Here is a 20,199-nt window from a genome sequence, read left to right as displayed (position 1 = left end):
CTTCCGCTTAAGGTGACGCAGTGGCGTCGTGACATCACAGTAGCGTCACGATCCCTCGCCAGACCAAACAACTTTTCCAGACTCAGCGAGCGACTCCACACTTCGACTCGTCCAGCTGCTGCACGCCGTAAAGCAGAGATTTAAAAAAGAAAAAAATACCGACCGAAACGCGACTACAATAAACTGTAAAGGATTTAACTTTGATTTAATCGCATACATTTCCATTAAGGAACTTTTGTAGTTTTTTTTCTCTCAGTTACCACCGTCACGCTGAAAATTGAGATGAGGACTCTGTGGTTGTTGTTCCTCGTCGGGCTAGCCCCTGGATTCATCAGTGAAAAAGTAAGTACGGCTTTTACTTGACATCGAATGTAAAGTTTTATCTATATATATATTTCTTTTAGTTTATCTATCCATCTATACATCTATTTATCCATGATCAGAATTTACCAGTTTACTTTCACGTTTACAACGAAAAACACAGACCCGCCATTTCAAGTAAACATTTAAATAAGAGATATGCTATTTGGCTATTTAGCCAAGTAATATTCAGTCATAGCCTCAGTCCATGTGTAGCTGGCGAGATGGTGTCAAGTTCACATCTTTTTTCGACTTTTGACTCTTTCCTCCTCCCCCACAAACCGTGACCATTATTTTCTCACTCACACATGTTGGATTAAGCTTTAAATTTAATCAAGTTTAGTCCACACCCCGCCTCAGGCCATATTGTCCTTCCTCGCCAACAAAAAAACCAACCTGTTTCCCCTCTCCTTGTGTGTGTGTGTGTGTGGCAAAGCTGGAAAACACCTGGAAACTACTCTGTTTTTTTTTCTCAACAGGAACCAATAGATCCTGTTTATAGAAGTCAGTTAAAGTACAGTGGAACCAAGTTACCTTTTTAAATAAGTGTGGTATTTATGAATCCTGGACTGTGTATTGTGAAAGCAAGCCAGCTGAAACCTGAGACTGGAGCTCCAGAGAGCGTTTATGAAGTTTCCTCACATACAGTACATAAAAGGCCCTGCAGGTTTTAACGTGAAAGCGCAGTCTTGGAAATAAATCTGATCTTTGAGAAACAATCTTGCGCCGGAGCTTTGCATCGCCTCACTTCCAGATGACCCAAGCCTTAGAATTGCTAGTTAGTTAACCAACCAGCAATGCTGCGCTCGTGAATGATGAACGCCTGCTCGGGACAGGATATGAGCTTTTTTGTGTGTGTGTGTCATTTTCTGGATGGATGACTCACCGTGAGTCCCACTGGGCTAGTCCAGGCAAGATAGAAGTCGTGTGGGACGTACAGAATTTGGTCAACTTTCTAGGACACCTGCTTTCATTGCTTAATCACACATTAGGGTTGCACTGTGCATTGCAGTTTCTAGTTTTGTTGTTCAAATCAAGGCAAGTTTATCTTTGCCCATCAAAACAAAACATAGAGGTGACCTAGTGGTTTACTCATGCATCCATTTTCCAATCCGCTTATTCTTATCACTAGAGTTTGTCCCAGTTGACTTCAAGCATGTGATTAAAATCATTTGTAGCTATATATTTACCAGTGAAATGTAGTTTATTTGGGTTGTTTAAATTTGTGTGCAACCAAACTCATCATATTCAACAGGGTGGGTATTTATTTTTCTTGCATCATGTAATCGTGCAAAATCTTCACCCATGTAAATCATAAGGAGAAAATCCAGATTTGTCTGCCTGCGCCATTCACACGACTGTGTGCGCTTTCACAAAGCTGACACAGAATTCCGCATTCAGATAATTAGACGTGTGAAGTCACTGGACAGTGAAGATTGCGTTCAGCACAGCAGGGAAGTGAGTGTGTAATGTTCGGTGTCAATTTTCACACTGCTCTGGCATTATGGTATTTCCCTACAACAGCGAAAAGGAGATGTAAAAAGCCATAAATCAAAGTGGATTTTTTCTTTTTTTTTTTTAACTCAGACAATACCAACTATACTGTACATTACGCAGCGTTTGGTGCTGCTACCCTACTGTGTGCTCAAGGTTACACAACCATGCTACCATCATTATTGTTGACTGCGAACCATGTGAGAAATAGTTTCCTGTAATAACTATAAGCCCAAGTGGTGAAAGAAAATTCTCACAAGTGATACCAATGCATTTCCATGAGCCAATCAGACATGGCTGCACACAGTTTGACTGCTTAGACAGGGCTATGTATTTGCAGCAAAGTCTCATCATGACAGAGCACCGGGCTACCAGATGGGTATAGATACTGTATGGTCTGTGTGTGGGTGGGTGTGTGTGAGACGGAGAGAGACGCCATATATGTTTTCCAGATGTCTGATTTTCATGTAAACAGGCATTACAGCAACTCTTTGGCACGGGAGCATGATAGTGAATTGTATTTTATTTTGCTGGCGGTTTTCTTCTGTTGGCTTGTCGCCCACAACCTCGCAATGGGTCTACGTTGGCGTCCCGTCTCCATCTAGTTGATGTGATATTTATGTATAGCGTGTGATATTTTCAAAGATGGGAGACAGCTTTTTGCTGTTGAGCAGATGAAAGCACCTGAGGTCACGGTAAGGTGAGCTTCTATGGCCATAAAAGGGAATCGTGCTTTCTTTCACCACGGTTTAACTGTTCCCTTCAAACCAGAGAGTCCGTCTGTTAAATAGACACTGGTGTGAGCTGCTTTGGATTAAAAAAAAAAAAGGCCACATTAGAGCAAAAAACATTTGCTTTTGGATTGAATCCACATGTTTTCAAGCCACCTAGTCTGCTCAAGACTTTAAGAAGAAAATATTTCTCAATTTCGTACGACACGACATATTTAGAACTGTACTTAAGATAGCGGGTCGTGTGGTAATATTGATCACCATTGTTTTACTAAATTTAGTGTTGATCCCCATTTTTCCGTAATTTTCTTCCTTAGGGCATTGCAAAGATAAACTTTGGCAAAAATGTTTTATGATACATCTGTTGATGTTGACGTTCCCCATGTGGAAGCCGACTTTCAGCTCCGCTCCATTTCCACGTGACCCCTGGACCCTGAGTCAGGATGATCGGTATAGACAATTGATAGATCAGAGTTTGCTAGTTGAGTTGGCAAATGTTTTCAAGTCACAATTAATCACGGATCAAATTCACACAATCGGTAGAAAAGTCAATGATCATATCTGAGGGTTCTGCTTTAAATTTGGCACATGCTTCGCTTCTCGACTTTTGTGTTGGGAAACATTTAAAAATGTATTTAGACATTGTCATGGATTGTATTTATTTCCTCGTTTCACAAATTCCTCTTCCATTGTTTCATTCGACGTTTTTGTTTTTTTAATAAACCCAGGGTCTTAAGTGTGATTTATCACATATGACGATACGCATCTGCGCTCTGAATCAGAGCAACGTTTATGGCCGTGTTGTTTCATTTGTTTTCAGCACCTGTTTCATCAGAATTATCCTTCCTTTCCTTTTGCCGGGATCCGTCCATGTTCGCACCTGTGTTAGTGGAAGCATAGCATGCATACCAGACATGCATACTTCACGTCTCAATGGGCCACATTCATCTGTGTGTGGTTGTGTGGTTGTGCATATTACAGAATTTCAGGCTTATTATCATGCTGCATTCTGCAAAAGTAATTCTGCCAGCAACAAGCTCGCTAAATGTAGCATTTTTGCAGATAGACATGTAATGTATCTCCTTGACTTCTTCCTGTGATGCTTTAGTTGGCAACAAATTTCAGGTTTATCAGTCCTGTTGCAACTCACTGGAGCAGCGTGTCAATTGAAACTTTGTGCAGTACTTCAAACAAACTATGACCTCCCTTCACATGCCTCAGTATGATATCACTTTATTGACACATTCTCATAAACCAAAGGTCAACTCCCGGTGGTCAATGACTTTCTGTGAGTGGTTTTATTTCCCCCTCTTCTTTGTTATTCATGTGGTTAGTAGTTCTCGTGAAATCAGCAATGACACTCTGATAACAAATGATTTTGTTTTCCTCTCAGATGCTGGTCTCTTCACAGTCGCACCCATTCATGGGGGATGACCTTTACATAGAAGGTCAAACATCAGGTGAGCTGCCGATAGATGATGAAGATGGCGACGACATGGGCTCAGGATCCGGATCTGGAGACTATGGTAAGGAGACTTGGCATTTGATTCTGCTCTTGCTCCTCATGTTTGGTGCACTTGGGGACAATGTGGATAAAATGATACAGTAAGTCTTATCGGTAACAAAGAAGAAACAAAAACATTTGACAATTTGAAACAAATAGTTGGGAGGAAGCTTGAGTCAATGTTTATTTGTTCAGGAAAAACTGGATAATGGGTTTCAAGGGTTCATCATCAAATGGGTGTGTTTGTGTGTATGAATGATCTCTTGCCCGTTGTCAGGCGTGTCCTTTCATACCCTAAACCAGTCAGTCCATTTGCTGTTCTTATTTATTTGACTTGTTTACACATGTTGGTTGGTATGGTGGGTGGGTGTTCCAGATGTCCAAACTAGATCATGTGGAGGAGGTGGTTTTTATTAGAAGACAGCAGATGCAAAGTACTTTTCACCTTGTATTCCTAATGAGTCATCTTTATGCCCTCTCCCAAGAGAGAATGTGCTCAAGGAATTTGTGTGATCACATGGAGCAATTGTGGTTTCGTAAAATGAGGGTGTTCAAACCTCAGGTATCGAAGCAACCGCGTTATAAACACAAAACATTTGAACACCAAATGCTAAAATGTTCTCTCACCATTGTGAAACTAGTTGGTACTAATCAACAATGCCTATGCACGATAATAGTCAATAAGTGCCCTCCATTTTTTTTTCTCAAGATCCAATCAGTTACCAATTACACAGAGAGGAGAAGGAGATCCTCACCACGTTTGTCGACTCAAACAAGAGCGAAGAAATGACTCCAACGCTGTCGACAGCGGATTCTCGTCACGGTCAACCGACCACAGCAGCTGACCGCCACGAGCCACCAAACAAGACAATGGAGAGTGAAACGACAGCAATCGGTGTGGACATGAAGGAAGAGGTAAACATCTAATATTTACGCTGGGCCCAGTATGGCATTCACACGATCATATCATCCATCATCTGCTTGTGTGTTTCAGGTGCCAGGTAATGGCCCAACAGCTGACTGGTTCACACACGCTTCCACTCCCAGCTCCACCAAGGACAACAAAGAAGCCGACGAAGACAACAGCCTGGATAGATGGGACGACTCCTCCGCCACCAAAAATAGTGGCGATGAAGACACCAGCGGAATCCAGACAAATGAAATTCTTGTCAGTCGGGCCAGCAGAGTGTTTGACTCTCCCGATGACGTGACATCCGAGAGCATGTGGGATCGAACGGAGGTGCTGGCAGGTAAGTGCGCATTTACATTACTCCCAAGGGAACGTGTCGAACATACATGATCATGGTTCCATTCTGCTCTTCCAGCGGTGATAGCATGCGTAGTGGTCGGCTTGCTCTGTGCCATCTTCCTCCTTGTCCTCCTGGCCTACCGCATGAAGAAGAAGGACGAAGGGAGCTACGACCTGGGCGACACCAAACTTTCCACATCAGCTTACCATAAAGCACCAACCAAGGAGTTTTACGCCTGAACTGACCAATACGGACTGTGAATAGATATCATCACTTGCCAGTTTGGACTGAGAGCGGCTCAATATCAGCTTTTATTTTCAAATCTTCAACAGCAGCAAACTCCTGCTCATCTCTCTTTTCACAGCTCTGTCTTTAGTCTGCACAGTTCTCACACAGAATGGAAGAATTCAAATGCATTCATATCATTCCAATCTGGGAAAGGAGTGGAAACGTCTCGAGAGTATCACAGGATCACAGCCATTCGAGTCAAGGAAAGTTTATTCAACACTGTGCCTTAAACCCATACTGCCTCTCTAAGATGGACTCGCAATGGTGTCAGCTAGTCATGAGGAAGTTGACCAAAACAAAAAAACAGGACATCTTCATTGTGTTTTGAATGATGTCATAAAGTGGTACTTGTATTCCAAAGATCCCAATGTTAATCCTTGGTTTGGTCGAGGTCAGATTTCATATGTTGTTACATTTCATTTAGTGCTTTTTTTGGTGTTAATTGTACGAATGTTTTTGTTATTGTTGTTGTGACTAGCGAATATGTTATTCCATATTCTGTCCAGTTTTGGTACGTGAGATTGGGTTCCTCTGCAGGTACATTTTTTTTTTTTCTTCCCTCAAATCTTATCTTGTCATCAATCAATATCATGTTCTCTTTGTTGTCTTTGGAAATTGTAGCTTGTTTATGTATTTTATAGTTTTGAGATTTTTGACCCAAAAGCCATTTTAAAGAAAACATTTTCAGTCCATACATTGTATTCCCGATGCCTTTGCACACAGGCTATGTCAACCTTGCATTGAACATTCTTAATATTTACAGGGCTATTTTCTGTGATGACTGAGTGCAGCAAGCAAAGCCAAACCACATTCCATTGCAACTGCCAACTGCATGCAGCTATAATAATAGGTTTGACTGGTGACAGCATTGAGAGCCTTTCTGCACAATAAGGTTTTTCAGTAAAACGGGATACTAAAATGACCACTTGGGTTTTTCAGTGTAATGCAGTACTTTGTAGGTCTTCTGTTTTAGCTATACATGTTTTAGCATTTCGCCTGGTGCTAATTGTATGTGAAAGCATTTTTTTGTTTGCTTTGTGGACTGAGGGAAAGTTATTTTAGAGCAGGGTTTTTTTTTTTGACTTTCTATGTTTTCAAAAGTTGCCTCATATTTGGACCTCTCAAAATAAGACCATATTTTTACCAAACAATTTGCAGCAATTTTGCTCAGATTTAAAACTCATTCCATTTCAACAATACGCAGTAGCATCTTTTGTTGGTGAATAAAACATGTTTATGAAATTTCTGTTGCCATTTTACTGAAAACTAGGCTCCCATGCATTTCTCAAATTTCCTGCAGAATTCTGGTGAACGACTGACATGGTTGGAATAAACACAATGTTATGATGATTCATTCTCTCTGATTTACTGTTCTCATCAAGATCTTAAGGGTGCCAGATGGTGCAGAATCAGCAGTTCTTCAAAAAATGGTCATGTAGATTTAGCTTTAAAGAACCACATTGACTGTTGTACTTTTCTTTAAACCGAGGGTAAACACAAAACTCAAAATGGAAACGTGCTGTGTGGACCGAAACAGTTTCGCGTTTGCAACTTTCATTTCACTGTCTACTATGTAGTGATGATACTATGACATGTATTAATTTATATTAATTTAGACTATAACCAATTTCAATATGTAAAATGTACAATACTTTGTCTTTATTCTCATGGATCAGATTATTTCAAATGTATGTTTTATTATATTCTGGTTCAATTTATTGTTAGCAAGCCGGATGTATGCAATTGTCTTGAATACATTCAATAAAAGCTGATAAAATATTTTACACGTCTTTATTTTTTATTTGAAAGCAGACACTATTTTCACAAAAGAAAAAAAAAAGGATGAAACAACCAGTTTTTTCTCTCAACATATCTTCTTTGTTATACTATTACTGCCTTTCTTATTATTTTTCTGTACTATATTTGTCTGAACTAGAACTATTTTTCATTCGTTTGCGTTAGCTTTTACTCCGAAAGGTTGATAAAATAAGCTTTTATTCTGAAAGTATCCAGAGAGGAAGTCAGCAATGGTGAGGCCGTCCGAATCACGAGAATACTTCATCAGGTTGTTTACATCTGTAATGATCTTTTTGGTTACCCTGCAGACGGAGACAGTCTTAAAACCCAAGCGACCGGACTCCTACCCTGGCCTGCAGGGTTTGTGTTCTTTCACTCCGTTTTCAAATCAAACATAATCGCATTTTTCAATCTGTAAATTTACACAACACCGGTTTGTTCCCCTTACCCTGAGCTCCTCCATTCATTTGTTTAATCTCGTAGACCTGTACAAAAGCGTTATCAATTCATCTTTAAATTGTTTTGATTAACATCAAGTATGATTTAATCGTTATAGCTTTCGTTTTATCTTCTCAGTGAAAGTGAAACAGTAACCTTGTCAACTTCCTCTTAATATCTTACTTCAAGGGAAGTAAGAACGAGTTAGTTTCCCCCCCCCCCCCCATTCTGTTTATTTTGAACAAATCAGTGCATTTCTTTTATTTTGATTGCTAATATAGTGTTAATTGTGGCAAACTGTCTTTCCTCAGATGGTTGGTAAACTGTCTCCCTGCTTCTTCATCCTTATTTTCATGCTGAAATCCCTGGTTGGGCGACCCCAAAGCCCAACAATGGTTAGATATGAATTCAACAGAACTGCTCAGAAAGGTACCACACACTTTCTTTTAAATGTTATCTTTTTCTTGAGGTCTGCTGGTGGGAATTTATTTTAAAGATGGCAAATCATTCCGTTTCCCCCATAATTTAATACAGTCCCCAGATGTCTTAAGGAAATCACAACCAATGGTTTAAAAGCTACAATTGTGATGTGTTTTAGACGTGGCAGCGGAGGTTGCAGGCTACGCAGATATGGCCAAACAGATCATCGACCTGGCTGTGTTCGGAGCCGCGAAGAATCGCTCTTACGGACGCCTCGCCGACTTTACAGACACCATCGGGAACCGTGTCAGTGGCTCGCTCAACCTGGAGATGGCTATCAAATATATGTACAAAGCTATGATGCAGGATGGTTTGGACGTTCATCTGGGTAAGTCATCCTGTGTTAATGCGAATGTAAGAAAATCACATCATACAGTTTTTTGCTTTGTAAGAGGCGCAACTTATGTTGGACAGAGGAGAAAGATTTCTTTCCTTTATCATCATCTCATATTTCGTTCTCTGATAAGGATGATTTTTTTGTGTCTGTCTTTTGGTATCACCAGAACCAGTAAAAATCCCACACTGGGTTAGAGGAAAGGAGAGTGCAGTGATGACCTTGCCAAGGGTTAAGAATCTGGCTCTCCTAGGTTTGGGGAGCAGTGTGGGGACACCACCTGAAGGTCAGCCACGCTTCATTTTGAAAGTGATTTCTATTTCTGTATTTCCTCTGCTCTAAATCATTGCAGAAGTAGTGATTTAATAAACCAGCAGCCTTCAAATAACAACTTGCTGAGTGGCTGTACTGTTATATAAAACACTTCTTTTTGCTCCCTGTCTGAAGGCATTGAGGCCGAGGTGTTGGTTGTTGAATCTTTTGAGGAACTGAAGCGCAGAGCCAGCGAGGCCGTAGGGAGGATTGTGGTCTTCAACCAGCCATTTGTCAGCTACGGCACAACAGTGGCATACCGCGAATACGGCGCCTCGGAGGCGTCGAAATTTGGAGCCGTGGCCACACTTATTCGATCCGTCACTCCTTTCTCGATTAATAGGTGCTCATCAACCCGTAGACTTGGTTGCGCTATTTCACTCCCATCAAACAAAAATCTGAATCCATCTTTGCCACTACCTCTTTAGCCCTCACACAGGTTGGCAAGACTACCAGGATGGTGTGAAGCGCATCCCTACGGCATGCATCACCATGGAGGATGCTGAGCTCATGTCGCGTATAGCGCAGAGGGGGCAGCGGATCACCGTCCGACTCACCATGGCCGCCAAGACGCTCCCAGATGCCGACTCCTATAACACGGTGGCTGAGATAAAAGGCTGGCAGCACCCCGAGCAGGTACTTTGCATCTTTCTGTCTGCCATGTTTATTTAAATGTGTGCAAATGTATTCTTGTTTTCTAAATGTTAAATCAATTCAAATTAATGTCACCTGAATAATTCATTTTCTCCGTTTAGTAGTCACGTGTGAGCAATTATCAGCTCATATGTCCTTTATTGTTTATCCCCGCAGCTAACAAGAACCGAAGTTAGATGAAATTAGGTACGTGCGTGAAATACAAACCCCAATTCCAATAAAGTATGTAAAACATAAATAAAATCAGAATACAATGATTTGCAAATCCTTTTCGACCTATAATCAACTCAATCCACTATACAGACAAACTATGGTCGGTTAGCACAACTGGTCTCTTCAGAATTTGCTGACATGAACCTAACATTTGAATATAGATTGAAAATAATTATTTCATTCAGTTTTAATTTACATTTAACACAGTGTTCCAATTTCACTGGAATTGTGGTTTGTTGATGTCTTTAGAGTCACAGCACTGTGAGAAAGAACCAGCACACGTGTTCCTTATTACCTGCCTCAACGAGGTGTTTGTCTTTCATGCCTTTCTTTTAGTAGAATTACGCAAAAACTACAGAGAGAAGATTTGGACCGGATTTGCTGAAGTGATGGAATGTGGGATAGTCTAAAGCTTTTAAGTTTCTTCATCACTTTATGTTTTTTTTTAGCACAATATTCCAGTTCTGACCGCATGAAATGATACACAAAGCTACCATTGCTGTGTTCATCATAATTATTTGCAGTTTCTTCTCATTTCTAAAGAACAGGAAGTCTGGTGATGATGTCACATCTCTTTTTTTTTTTTTTATCAATCTAACCAATCTGCTGACTATTGAAAATAGATTTCATTTTCCATGTGAATGAATATGCCAGCAATTTCATTCTTAAGAAAAAAAAATACAGTCTTAGGTAAAGTGATCTTGCTCAGGTATAAAATGTCGTCTTGCTTTATCATAATTTTATCATATATCACATACCACGACCTGAGCCAACACGCATTGAGATTACACATACCTGCGTACCGAGAAAAACGGGTCGAATTTGATGAACAGATAAGTTGCTTCTACCCAAGTACTGTTATTTTTGCAAAAGTAGACCTTTTGAAACTATTTTTACAAACTTGTTTTCATTTCGCATGCATTCTTAGTTAAGAGTCTGGTGAGTATTTTGTGATTGTGCATTTATTGTGTATCAGCTTTTAATCATTTACGGTAAAAAGACAGTAAATGTGAGGCCTGCCCAATTTACGGTTAAAAATAAACATTGCACGTCATACATGACGGAGACCAAAATGTTTTGTGCAGGGAAAATACAGAAAAGGGAAACGAAACACATGACAGTACTTGAATCATCTCTAGCCTGTGGATTTTCCCTTTCGCAGTTTCAGCAAAGAACATGTATGTGGTTTGAGGTTTAGTGACTCAGCATGGGATTTAGTCAATTATCTAACAACTATGAATCCTCCAAACGTTTTGTTTTCACCTTTTATACTTTGCTCTACACGTAATTCCTACAACCGTCTGTCAATCTTTTACATTACATATGCAGCTTGTTTACGATTTAAAACGTCATGTTAACTTGTGTCTGCCTTTTTTTAAATGATTAAAAATGACGCTAATTTTATCGATGCACATTCTGGCATCTAGACTTTTGACACACCCATCGTTCGTTATCTAGAAATTCGTGTGCTACCAGGAAAGAGGTGTGACTCATAAAAGTCTGGTTGTAAATAAAGGAATGGCAGAAATAATTCTGTGTGGATGATAAAAGTTTTAGGATGACAGATTAACCCTGGAAGGAATGATGTGAATTTCGATTATTTTTGATAGGAACAAGACAATATTTTTATTTGACCTCAGAGATTCAATATTTTGTTTGTTTGGTTTTGGATTATGAAACAAGGTCTTTGTTCTTATTTCTGTTGATTTTTCACTGTGGTGCAATGTTTCAGGATCATAGTCCACACTTGTGTTTGTCCTGCACTTCCCACTGACAGGAATTTGACGTAACATAACATTACTGGAAACTGTGTTTGTCTGTTTTGTTTCCAACAGGACGCATTTAGTAAAAAAAATTTCACATCTATGCTCTAGGTTGTCCTATTGAGTGGTCATCTTGACAGTTGGGATGTTGGCCAGGGTGCTATGGATGATGGGGGCGGAGCCATGATTTCCTGGGAAGTCCTGTCACTCATAAAACAGCTAGGTAGGGCAAGCCAAACAATTACACAAAGCCCAGTAAATAATGACTTATAATTCATACAAGGATACTTTTACTGTGAAGTGGTACACATTCGTGTTATTGTTAACGTGTTCACACACCTATTTGCAGGTTTACGTCCGAGAAGGACAATGCGTACAGTGCTGTGGACGGGTGAAGAGCAGGGAGGAGTTGGAGCGCAGCAGTACTACAATCTTCATAAGGTCTGCTGCAGTTCTGAATAAAAAAAAAAAGATGACATAACAGAATTAAAAAACACAGAGCAATAGAAATCACTAAAGCATCTGTAGACGTGGTCCACATTGCTTCTAGCCATTGCACTGGCTTCATGTAACAAATTCAATATTCAGTGATTAGCTCTGAGGAGTGTTTCCCATCTTTTATTGAGCTAATTTAAGACTCAACCATATGCTACATGACCTCTTCCATCCAGGTGAATCTGTCCAACTTTGATCTGGTCATGGAGTCTGACATGGGGACATTCAGCCCGGTGGCCCTGCAATTTACAGGCAGTGCTGAAGCACAAAGGGTAAGATCTTTAAATCACAATCCAAATATATTTTTAGGTATATTGCAATTGTGTTCATTCTAGAAAATAAGAGATGATGAAAACATAAATCTTGATTTCTTTCTGCCGGTTGGATTTTGTGGTGGGACGAGATGAGGAGGCCATGTTTATGTGTGTACCAACAGGTGATGGAGGAGGTGGTCAAACTGTTGGCTCCTCTCAATACAACCAAACTGGAGACACATGGAGAGGGTACGGACATCTCGCCTTGGATGCAGGCTGGAGTACCAGGTCAGATTAATCAGTAGGATGTTACTCACCAGATCGGGAAATGAGAAGTAGTTATACTAGTTTCTGTGGTGTGACAGAATATGCTATTACTTTTAAAAAAAATGCTGCACACAGAGATTCACTTCCTCAGCCTCTTGCCAAATGACGTCTGGTTTCAAATTGATCGGAAAGAAAAAATATGCAGTACATCGATATTCTGAGGTGGGAATGATTTTTTTTTTTGGTCACAAATTTTAGATGATCCATAAACAGAGATTATTTCTCCATATCAAAGCAGCAACACTATTGATTTCAAATAGGGGCTGTAGTTATTTTGTCATGAACATTACAGCTGTGAGGTGCTCTATGAGCCAATTCAGGTGCATATAAATAAATTTGAATATTGTGGGAAAATTAAATTGATTTTAGTAGTTCAGATCAAAAAGTAAAACCCATATTACAGTACTCACAAAACGTTTCCCTGCAAACCAAAACAAAATAGACAGTAGAATGATGGACGGATGGACGAATTATAAAAAAGGGTTTTTATCAAGAATTTTTAACATAATGTAGTTCAATAGTTCAGTCATCAGTTCTCTCTTATGCCAGTCAGTGTATCTTGGGGAAAGGTTGAGGGTCCCCCTGCAGAAATATGGACACAAGAGTACAAATGTTTCAACACTATTTGTACAGAGCCCTTACTTTTCCCCTCATTTCATCATGTAGGATGAAACTTTTATATCATTTGGCAATTTGATTCTGTATTTGTAATTTGCCTCTTCCCAAATTCTTTTTTTGTCTGTATAGTTTCCCCACTTAAGTGTTTGAGATAATACATATAAGCAAAAAATAATGTGAGTAAACATAAAATGTAGTTTTTAAATGATTTTATCTATCAAGGGGAGAAAAAAAATCAAAGTTAGACGGCTCAGTGTTGGAAAAAAAAAAAAAGTACTTGTCCCTTGTTAAATCATGAACTGTGGCACATTGCACACATTTTTGGTAAAGTGGAGTTAATCTTCACTGATTACACTCAAGAATGATTACCTCCAGATCTGAAATTTCTTAAATAAACCCTGTCTGACAAATTTAAGTGGACCAAAAGAACTACAAAAATGATCCCAAGAACACAGCAACAACCCATCGAGGAGGTAACAAAAGATCCCATGACACACCTAGAGAACCGCAGGCCTTCCTTGCATCAGTTCAAATGTCTGGCTATGAGTTTGTGACCTCAAGTTGAAATACACTTGCGTTCTGCAATTGGACAACGATCCAAAACATACTAGCAAGTCAAACAAGATGAAGATATTGGACCGTGTCAAAGTCCAAACTTGAATCTGATTGAAATGCTCTGACATGACCTTAAAAAGGACCATGTGGATTTTAACTTTTTTTTCTCTCCAAAATAAATAAAGTCAACAAATAGGATTTTATGTTTCATGGTGCAGTTTGTGTGAGATTTACATATTTTAATATCTTCAATTTTAAAGATGGAAAAGTCCAAAAATGTAAGAATTGGAGAAGAGGCAAATTTTTTTTGATGACACGGTAGTTTCAGTATAATACAGAGATACATAAATGTGACGTTCAATTTTTTCATTTTTCTATTTCAGCCACTACTAACTCCTATTGTTGGCCTTCATCCAGGTGCCAGCCTACATGTAGCCGACAGTCGATATTTTTGGTTCCACCACACGGAAGCTGATACCATGACAGTTCAGAACCCTGGAGACATGGACCTCTGCTCGGCTTTGTGGGCCGTGGTGGCGTACGTGGTAGCAGACCTCGAGGACATGCTGCCTCGGTAGTTGTTGGGAGGACGAGACAAGGATTCTCAGAAGCTGCGTCAGAAGTGTTTACACTGGTGATATCGCAGCAGAGTATTCTGTAAAGCTTTAGCGAAAAATAATCTTTCTCTTAAAGTGAGACCAAAACGTGACAAGGATTAGGGAAAATGGTTTGAACCAAACATTTTTATTTTTCCATGGTTTTTATACTTAATATTTCTGTATGTGTACAAAGTGCAACTTTTATTTCATCACCAGTTTTGTGTTCTGTAAGATTTTACAAAGAATAATTTCATTGTTTTATTATCATGGATAAAAGGCCATTGCTTTGAATGACCATTCATTACCATGTTTAAGTGTTTTCATGATGATGTGTGACAAAAGCGCTAGTAAATAAAATTAGCTACGATGACATGGTTAAAATGCAAGATAAAGAATAGAAAAGCAGAACAAAAATTTTGCCAAGAATTTGCAATTATTTCCATTTTTGGTTGCCACAGAAGGCAGCAAGAAATACAATTGGCCAATGTATTTCAAATCCATTATTCCCATCAGTGATGTCAGCCAGCATAGACAAAAGTTCTTTGGAAACTATGAGTGTGCACTGGAAGTTGTTGTAACTTGTAACAGGCCTTAAGTCACCTTTTGTCAGTACCTTCTGAATTCATGGGCTGATTCACACGCATGCACACACACGATTACGTGAGTTGAGAAACGGATTGGATGTTTCAACACAATGAGTCACGCATCTGCGCTGACGAGCTGCAGGAAGCCACATGCACACAAAAACAACAGACGTCACTTCATCATGGATTTGCCCTACTACATCTGGTACAATTATTTTACTTTTTTTACAAGTCTTTTTTTTTAACATTAGCTTTTTTGTAATTGTTGCCATTTGTTTATGTTACGACTACTATTGAGAGATCTTACATGTTAAGGTGATACTGTAAAAAGCCTATACTGAGGAGGTGTTGTTCTCTATACACCAGGGGTCATTGACCTTTGTGAAAGCTGCTTCTTGGTTATTGAATACTCATAATGGAAAGGACTAATAGTTTGCTAAACACATCTGGAATAACAGTTGCTCAATGTAGCTTTACTTATGCTACCGTTGATGGTGATATGCATCTCTTTATTATATTATCCATCTCTTGTGTTAACATTTTTAAAGGGTCACTTCTACAACGTAACATGGAAATAACTATCCCTTCATTGATTATGAGTCATTTTTAGAAGAGGCCCATAGGCTAGTCATGTGGTCCTGCTGGTAGTCAACAACACTTGGGTGATTTTCTTTTAACATGTCGCCACCTTGTGGACAGCCACCCAAATAGCAGCCCTTTCTTACATTTTGAGGCAGTTACTCAAGTCTTAATAACAAAAATATGATAAGAATTAATTTGTACAACAATTAAAACTGAACCCGAATACCCACAACAGTTTACCGAATAAACTCCAAAAGTAAGTATCAAACATTTTAAACATATCTAAATGTATGGAATGGAAGGTCAAGTTGCAATAGGCCTTCTAGAGTTGAACATCTTGACACCATTTTGGATTGAAGATCGAGCATATTTGGTCAATAGTGCTCCTGTGGTCTGTTTCTCTCCGCACAGGTCCCTGCAAAAAATACACACACTAATGTATTTATTCATTTTTACTTATTTTTCTTTAATTGCAGACTCATACCTTGTTTTTTGTTGGAGAAATATTTTGTATTCTGACAAATTCTGAAAGCTCATGTGACAAACATCAATTGCGATTAAAAAAAAAGAATGCTCACGCTATATACGGCTCGATATCCTCTTCCGTCCATTTCTCTCGCAGTGTGAAGAGATGATTAAAGCGCTCCAGTGTGTCCTCCGGAAGATCTTCTACCTGCAGAAGGCAGATGGTCTCGGGGCGGGAGCTGCGGTCCACCAGTGCGACACTCTGGAAAAGTAAAACATTGTTATTATGCTCCACTAATGATTTCAAATTCAGAATGAAAAGCTGATGATGTAGATGCAAACCTTGAGCTGGCTCAGACTCGTGCTCATGCCATCTGGTACGCTCTGCTGCCACACCTCCTGAAACTCCCTCAGGTTGAACTTGATGGCATTCTTCAGCAACATGAGCGCAGTACCCCGACAAACTTTAGCCTCATCCAGTGCGTAAAATACATCGTCTGTTCGGAGGTAAGTGCATATGTAAAATCCATTTTCCAAATTCCTACAGATTGTGCGATAGTGTTTACTTACCATTTTCAACGTAGCGTGTCCCATAGCAGTTTAAACAGTGCTCAATCATCTCTCTGTGAATGACATTAAATAATAAGTTTACTTAATGTACAGCACTTTATATATAGTTGCTTTTAAAGTGCTCTGTAGATAAAGTTGGGTTTCTGACACAAACCTGGGCTCGAGTGGGCTTAACTCCTCCAGACTGGTTTGAAGTGGAACCTTGTTGCAAGACCATGACTCCGAGTCCACCAGCTGAGTCACATGACCAAGCAACTTCATCTCGTAGTCAGAGTCGAGTACACGCCAGCAGCCTGACGAAATTCACGCTAAACTGTAAATGTCTTTAAAATTGCTCAGTATTGCTGAACACTATTTAACAGTGTGTTATTATTTTGTCTCTTACCATTTATCTGACAGGCGTGGATGGCCTTCAAGTGGTTCTTAAGCTCTTCTTCACTGGCTTGAATTGTCTCCAGTAGATCGTCCATGGTGTACTACAAACGAAGATACACATTGTCTTCGTGGGTAAGGCTGTGATGTCATCAGCGTGAATTCGTCCAAGGAGAAAAAGCACGTTACCGTGTTTTCAGTGTTCTCCTGCTGCCCAGGTAGGCCAGGCCCTTCATATGGGTTCTCCCTTAAAACTTTCAGCAGCTTCTTTAGTTTAGGACGTTGTCTTCTCACTTCCCAGTAGCTGTTGCAAAAGCCCCAGATCTGCAAAGAGTTGAACACTGATGCTGATTTGCATGATCTTGTTACATTTACTTTGATTATTGAGTATTCAACTGCATTAAATAATAATGCCATGCAAGATTTAAATTCCCAGCTAAGCTTAAATTCAGCAAATTGTAACTTTATACCTATTAATTGCAACTCAGATCAGTGTTGGGCTATGCCTTTAGTACCTGCATGGGCCTTATCAATTTAATTTATTTATTACTTCCATTATCACAACGTAATTATCAAAATAATCTTTAAATCACAAATAACAGCACACAATTGTGCATTTTGCAGCATTTTTTAAATGTCCCTTAAGGTAAATTTAGAATGTGATGGTGTCAAGAAACATCCTCATTGCAAATATAGTTCGAGTTAATCAACCAGTAATATTCATCTAAAATAAAATGATACAAATGATTTGAGGGGCAATGGAATTTTCAAACTTATCCAACCTGAGCGTGAACAAGCTGTGTGCTCTCCTGGCTGCTGGTGAGCTGATCGGGTGTTTTGCATCCTGGCAGAAAGAGCAACAGGTTGGACGTGTCTGCGATCTTCAAATCGTAGGTCCTGTCACCGGTACACAGCACGGCGTGCTCTTCTTTGTCCCCTCTGATCACCAGGCTGCAAAAACATCAACATCAGGTCAGGTCTACAAAACCCTCACAGGGAACTATAAAGTTCAGAAATTGTTCCGACCTGTCACCCGCTTCTATGTGTTTGCACAGTGTGTCGTCCAGCACCATTAGGCAGTAGTCTGCAGACGAGACGTTCTCTCCCAGAGACAAACAATGAATCGTTTTCTGCAGATCTTCTTCTTTTAACTTAGCGATCTCAAGCGTCGCTTGAATCTCCTCCAAAGTTCTCATTTTGAACACAACGCAGATTGAATAAATACAGGATAGATTTTGAACATGGACACGAAAGACAATAACGCCTTCTAAATGTCTGTTATGGATGGTAAGAAAATAGTTTGTCAACAAAGTTACGCGCCTATTCTTGTTGCGGGACGGAAGTTGTACTATGGGGTAGTGTTGGCTCGTGAGTGAACGATTCGTTCGAAAGAACGATTTGTTTTTCAGCGCAAGAGAGTGAACGAATCACTTCCTAAAGTGATTCGTTCTTTTTTCCGTTCATATGACTTCAACCAGTAGGTGTCGGTAATGCGCATTGAAGCTGGTGCCACCTCGGAAAACATATTGGAACGTGGCCCCGAGGACTAGAGCTTGACACCTTTGACCATGATATTTCCCTAATAAAGTGGCCTGTTATTAGGTACACTTGAAAATGGCGGTGTACCTAATGGAGTGTCCGTGTGATTCCCTCGTTAAGTGCACGTTTAGCTCCTGCAGAACGTGAAAGGACCATATTTACTCCAGGTTATGTGAGCGAGGCTTCCATAGTGTAGTGGTTAGTGCACTGGGCTTTCGCCCCAGTGACACGGGTTCGAATCTCAGTGGGGCCTAAAAGTTTTATTATAGAAAATTTGCAACACAGTTGCTCGTGTGCTGCCACATATAACCATACACCTCCCTAAAGCTTAGGGTTAGAGCTGGGGCTAGGTAACCCTAGCCCTAACCCTAGCTTTGACCTTAACCCTAACCCTAGCTCTAACCCTAACCCGAGCTCTAACCTCTAACCCTAGCTCTAACCCTAGCTCTAACCCTAACCCTAGCTCTAACCCAAACCCTAACCCAAGCACGAACCCTAACCCTAGCTCTAGCTCTAACCCTAACCCCAGCTCTAACCCTAGCTCTAACCCTAACCCTAGCTCTAACCCTAGCTCTAACCCTAACCCTAGCCCTAACCCTAGCTCTAACCCTAGCTCTAGCTCTAACCCTAACCCTAACCCTAACCCTAGCTCTAACCCTAACCCTAGCTCCAGCTTTGACCTTAACCCTAACCCTAGCTCTAACCCTAGCTCTAACCCTAACCCTAGCTCTAACCCAAACCCTAACCCAAGCACGAACCCTAACCCTAGCTCTAGCTCTAACCCTAACCCCAGCTCTAACCCTAGCTCTAACCCTAACCCTAGCTCTAACCCTAGCTCTAACCCTAACCCTAGCCCTAACCCTAGCTCTAACCCTAGCTCTAGCTCTAACCCTAACCCTAACCCTAACCCTAACCCTAGCTCTAACCCTAACCCTAGCTCCAGCTTTGACCTTAACCCTAACCCTAGCTCTAACCCTAACCCGAGCTCTAACCTCTAACCCTAGCTCTAACCCTAGCTCTAACCCTAACCCTAGCTCTAACCCAAACCCTCACCCAAGCACGAACCCTAACCCTAGCTCTAGCTCTAACCCTAACCCCAGCTCTAACCCTAGCTCTAACCCTAACCCTAGCTCTAACCCTAGCTCTAACCCTAACCCTAGCCCTAACCCTAGCTCTAACCCTAGCTCTAGCTCTAACCCTAACCCTAACCCTAACCCTAACCCTAGCTCTAACCCTAACCCTAGCTCCAGCTCTAACCCTAACCCTAGCTCTAACCCTAACCCTAGCTCTACCTCTAACCCTAACCCTAACCCTAGCTCTAACTCTAACCCTAACAAATGGTGGTGTACCTAATGTAGTGTCTGTGTGACGTCACAGATCAACCAGCCAATCAAAAAGTGGGGGTGAGGGCGGGTGTGGCACTTTTCACTTTCAGTTAAGCTTTGGCCATGATTTTTCCCTAATGAACTGGCCTGTTATTAGGTACACGTGAAAATGGCGGTGTACCTAATGGAGTGTCCAAGGAGACGTCATGGATCAAACAGCCAATCAGAAAGTGGGGGTGAGGGCGGGTGTGGCACTTTTCACTTAAACCGGGGGTGCCGACCTCCAGTCCTCGAAG

The 20,199-nt window shown here is 40.5% G+C and overlaps 3 protein-coding genes and 1 long non-coding RNA gene across 4 annotated transcripts; 3 read left to right on the top strand and 1 right to left on the bottom strand.

Annotated features, from left to right (window-relative positions):
• The first annotated feature begins 64 nt into the window (after positions 1 to 64).
• Positions 65 to 7,409, top strand: LOC119135380 (syndecan-2-like). Its single transcript, XM_037272910.1, has 5 exons — positions 65 to 342; positions 3,979 to 4,111; positions 4,799 to 5,004; positions 5,084 to 5,339; positions 5,415 to 7,409. The coding sequence occupies exons 1-5, from the start codon at positions 283 to 285 to the stop codon at positions 5,576 to 5,578; spliced, it is 819 nt and encodes a 272-aa protein (XP_037128805.1). The 5' UTR covers positions 65 to 282; the 3' UTR covers positions 5,579 to 7,409.
• Positions 7,410 to 7,643: 234 nt separating this feature from the next.
• Positions 7,644 to 15,507, top strand: LOC119135384 (carboxypeptidase Q-like). The gene is made up of 11 exons (XM_037272915.1): positions 7,644 to 7,784; positions 8,174 to 8,291; positions 8,461 to 8,670; positions 8,846 to 8,962; positions 9,124 to 9,331; positions 9,417 to 9,624; positions 11,730 to 11,841; positions 11,968 to 12,059; positions 12,290 to 12,385; positions 12,550 to 12,655; positions 14,285 to 15,507. The coding sequence occupies exons 2-11, from the start codon at positions 8,174 to 8,176 to the stop codon at positions 14,443 to 14,445; spliced, it is 1,428 nt and encodes a 475-aa protein (XP_037128810.1). The 5' UTR covers positions 7,644 to 7,784; the 3' UTR covers positions 14,446 to 15,507.
• On the bottom strand, positions 15,423 to 18,256 carry dscc1 (DNA replication and sister chromatid cohesion 1). The gene is made up of 9 exons (XM_037272916.1): positions 18,066 to 18,256; positions 17,822 to 17,990; positions 17,229 to 17,363; positions 17,053 to 17,143; positions 16,822 to 16,960; positions 16,668 to 16,720; positions 16,440 to 16,594; positions 16,211 to 16,359; positions 15,423 to 16,047 (listed from the first exon to the last, which is right to left on the bottom strand). Exons 1-9 carry the CDS (start codon positions 18,233 to 18,235, stop codon positions 15,936 to 15,938), a joined length of 1,173 nt encoding a protein of 390 aa, XP_037128811.1. The 5' UTR covers positions 18,236 to 18,256; the 3' UTR covers positions 15,423 to 15,935.
• Positions 16,512 to 18,072, top strand: LOC119135388. The gene is made up of 3 exons (XR_005100553.1): positions 16,512 to 16,604; positions 17,067 to 17,174; positions 17,891 to 18,072. It is a non-coding gene; the product is annotated as an uncharacterized LOC119135388 (long non-coding RNA).
• Positions 18,257 to 20,199: the final 1,943 nt, after the last annotated feature.

The sequence above is a fragment of the Syngnathus acus genome, chromosome 16 (assembly GCF_901709675.1).
Source record: "Syngnathus acus chromosome 16, fSynAcu1.2, whole genome shotgun sequence".
NCBI classification, from domain to species: Eukaryota; Metazoa; Chordata; class Actinopteri; order Syngnathiformes; family Syngnathidae; genus Syngnathus; species Syngnathus acus.
Note: the sequence above shows the minus strand (reverse complement) of the source record. Positions and strands in the feature narration are given on the sequence as shown.

Excerpts from the sequence above, each read along its gene's own strand:
- LOC119135380 (XM_037272910.1), top strand. The coding sequence starts at position 283 with ATGAGGACTCTGTGGTTGTTGTTCCTCGTCGGGCTAGCCCCTGGATTC. Across the intron at positions 343-3,978 it reads CTGGATTCATCAGTGAAAAA|ATGCTGGTCTCTTCACAGTC; the intron begins GTAAGTACGGCT and ends TTTTCCTCTCAG. Across the intron at positions 4,112-4,798 it reads ATCCGGATCTGGAGACTATG|ATCCAATCAGTTACCAATTA; the intron begins GTAAGGAGACTT and ends TTTTTTCTCAAG.
- dscc1 (XM_037272916.1), bottom strand. The coding sequence starts at position 18,235 with ATGAGAACTTTGGAGGAGATTCAAGCGACGCTTGAGATCGCTAAGTTA. Across the intron at positions 16,721-16,821 it reads TTAAGCCCACTCGAGCCCAG|AGAGATGATTGAGCACTGTT; the intron begins GTTTGTGTCAGA and ends TGTCATTCACAG. Across the intron at positions 16,595-16,667 it reads GACACGCTACGTTGAAAATG|ACGATGTATTTTACGCACTG; the intron begins GTAAGTAAACAC and ends ACCTCCGAACAG.
- LOC119135384 (XM_037272915.1), top strand. The coding sequence starts at position 8,174 with ATGGTTGGTAAACTGTCTCCCTGCTTCTTCATCCTTATTTTCATGCTG. Across the intron at positions 12,386-12,549 it reads GCAGTGCTGAAGCACAAAGG|GTGATGGAGGAGGTGGTCAA; the intron begins GTAAGATCTTTA and ends GTGTACCAACAG. Across the intron at positions 12,656-14,284 it reads GATGCAGGCTGGAGTACCAG|GTGCCAGCCTACATGTAGCC; the intron begins GTCAGATTAATC and ends GCCTTCATCCAG.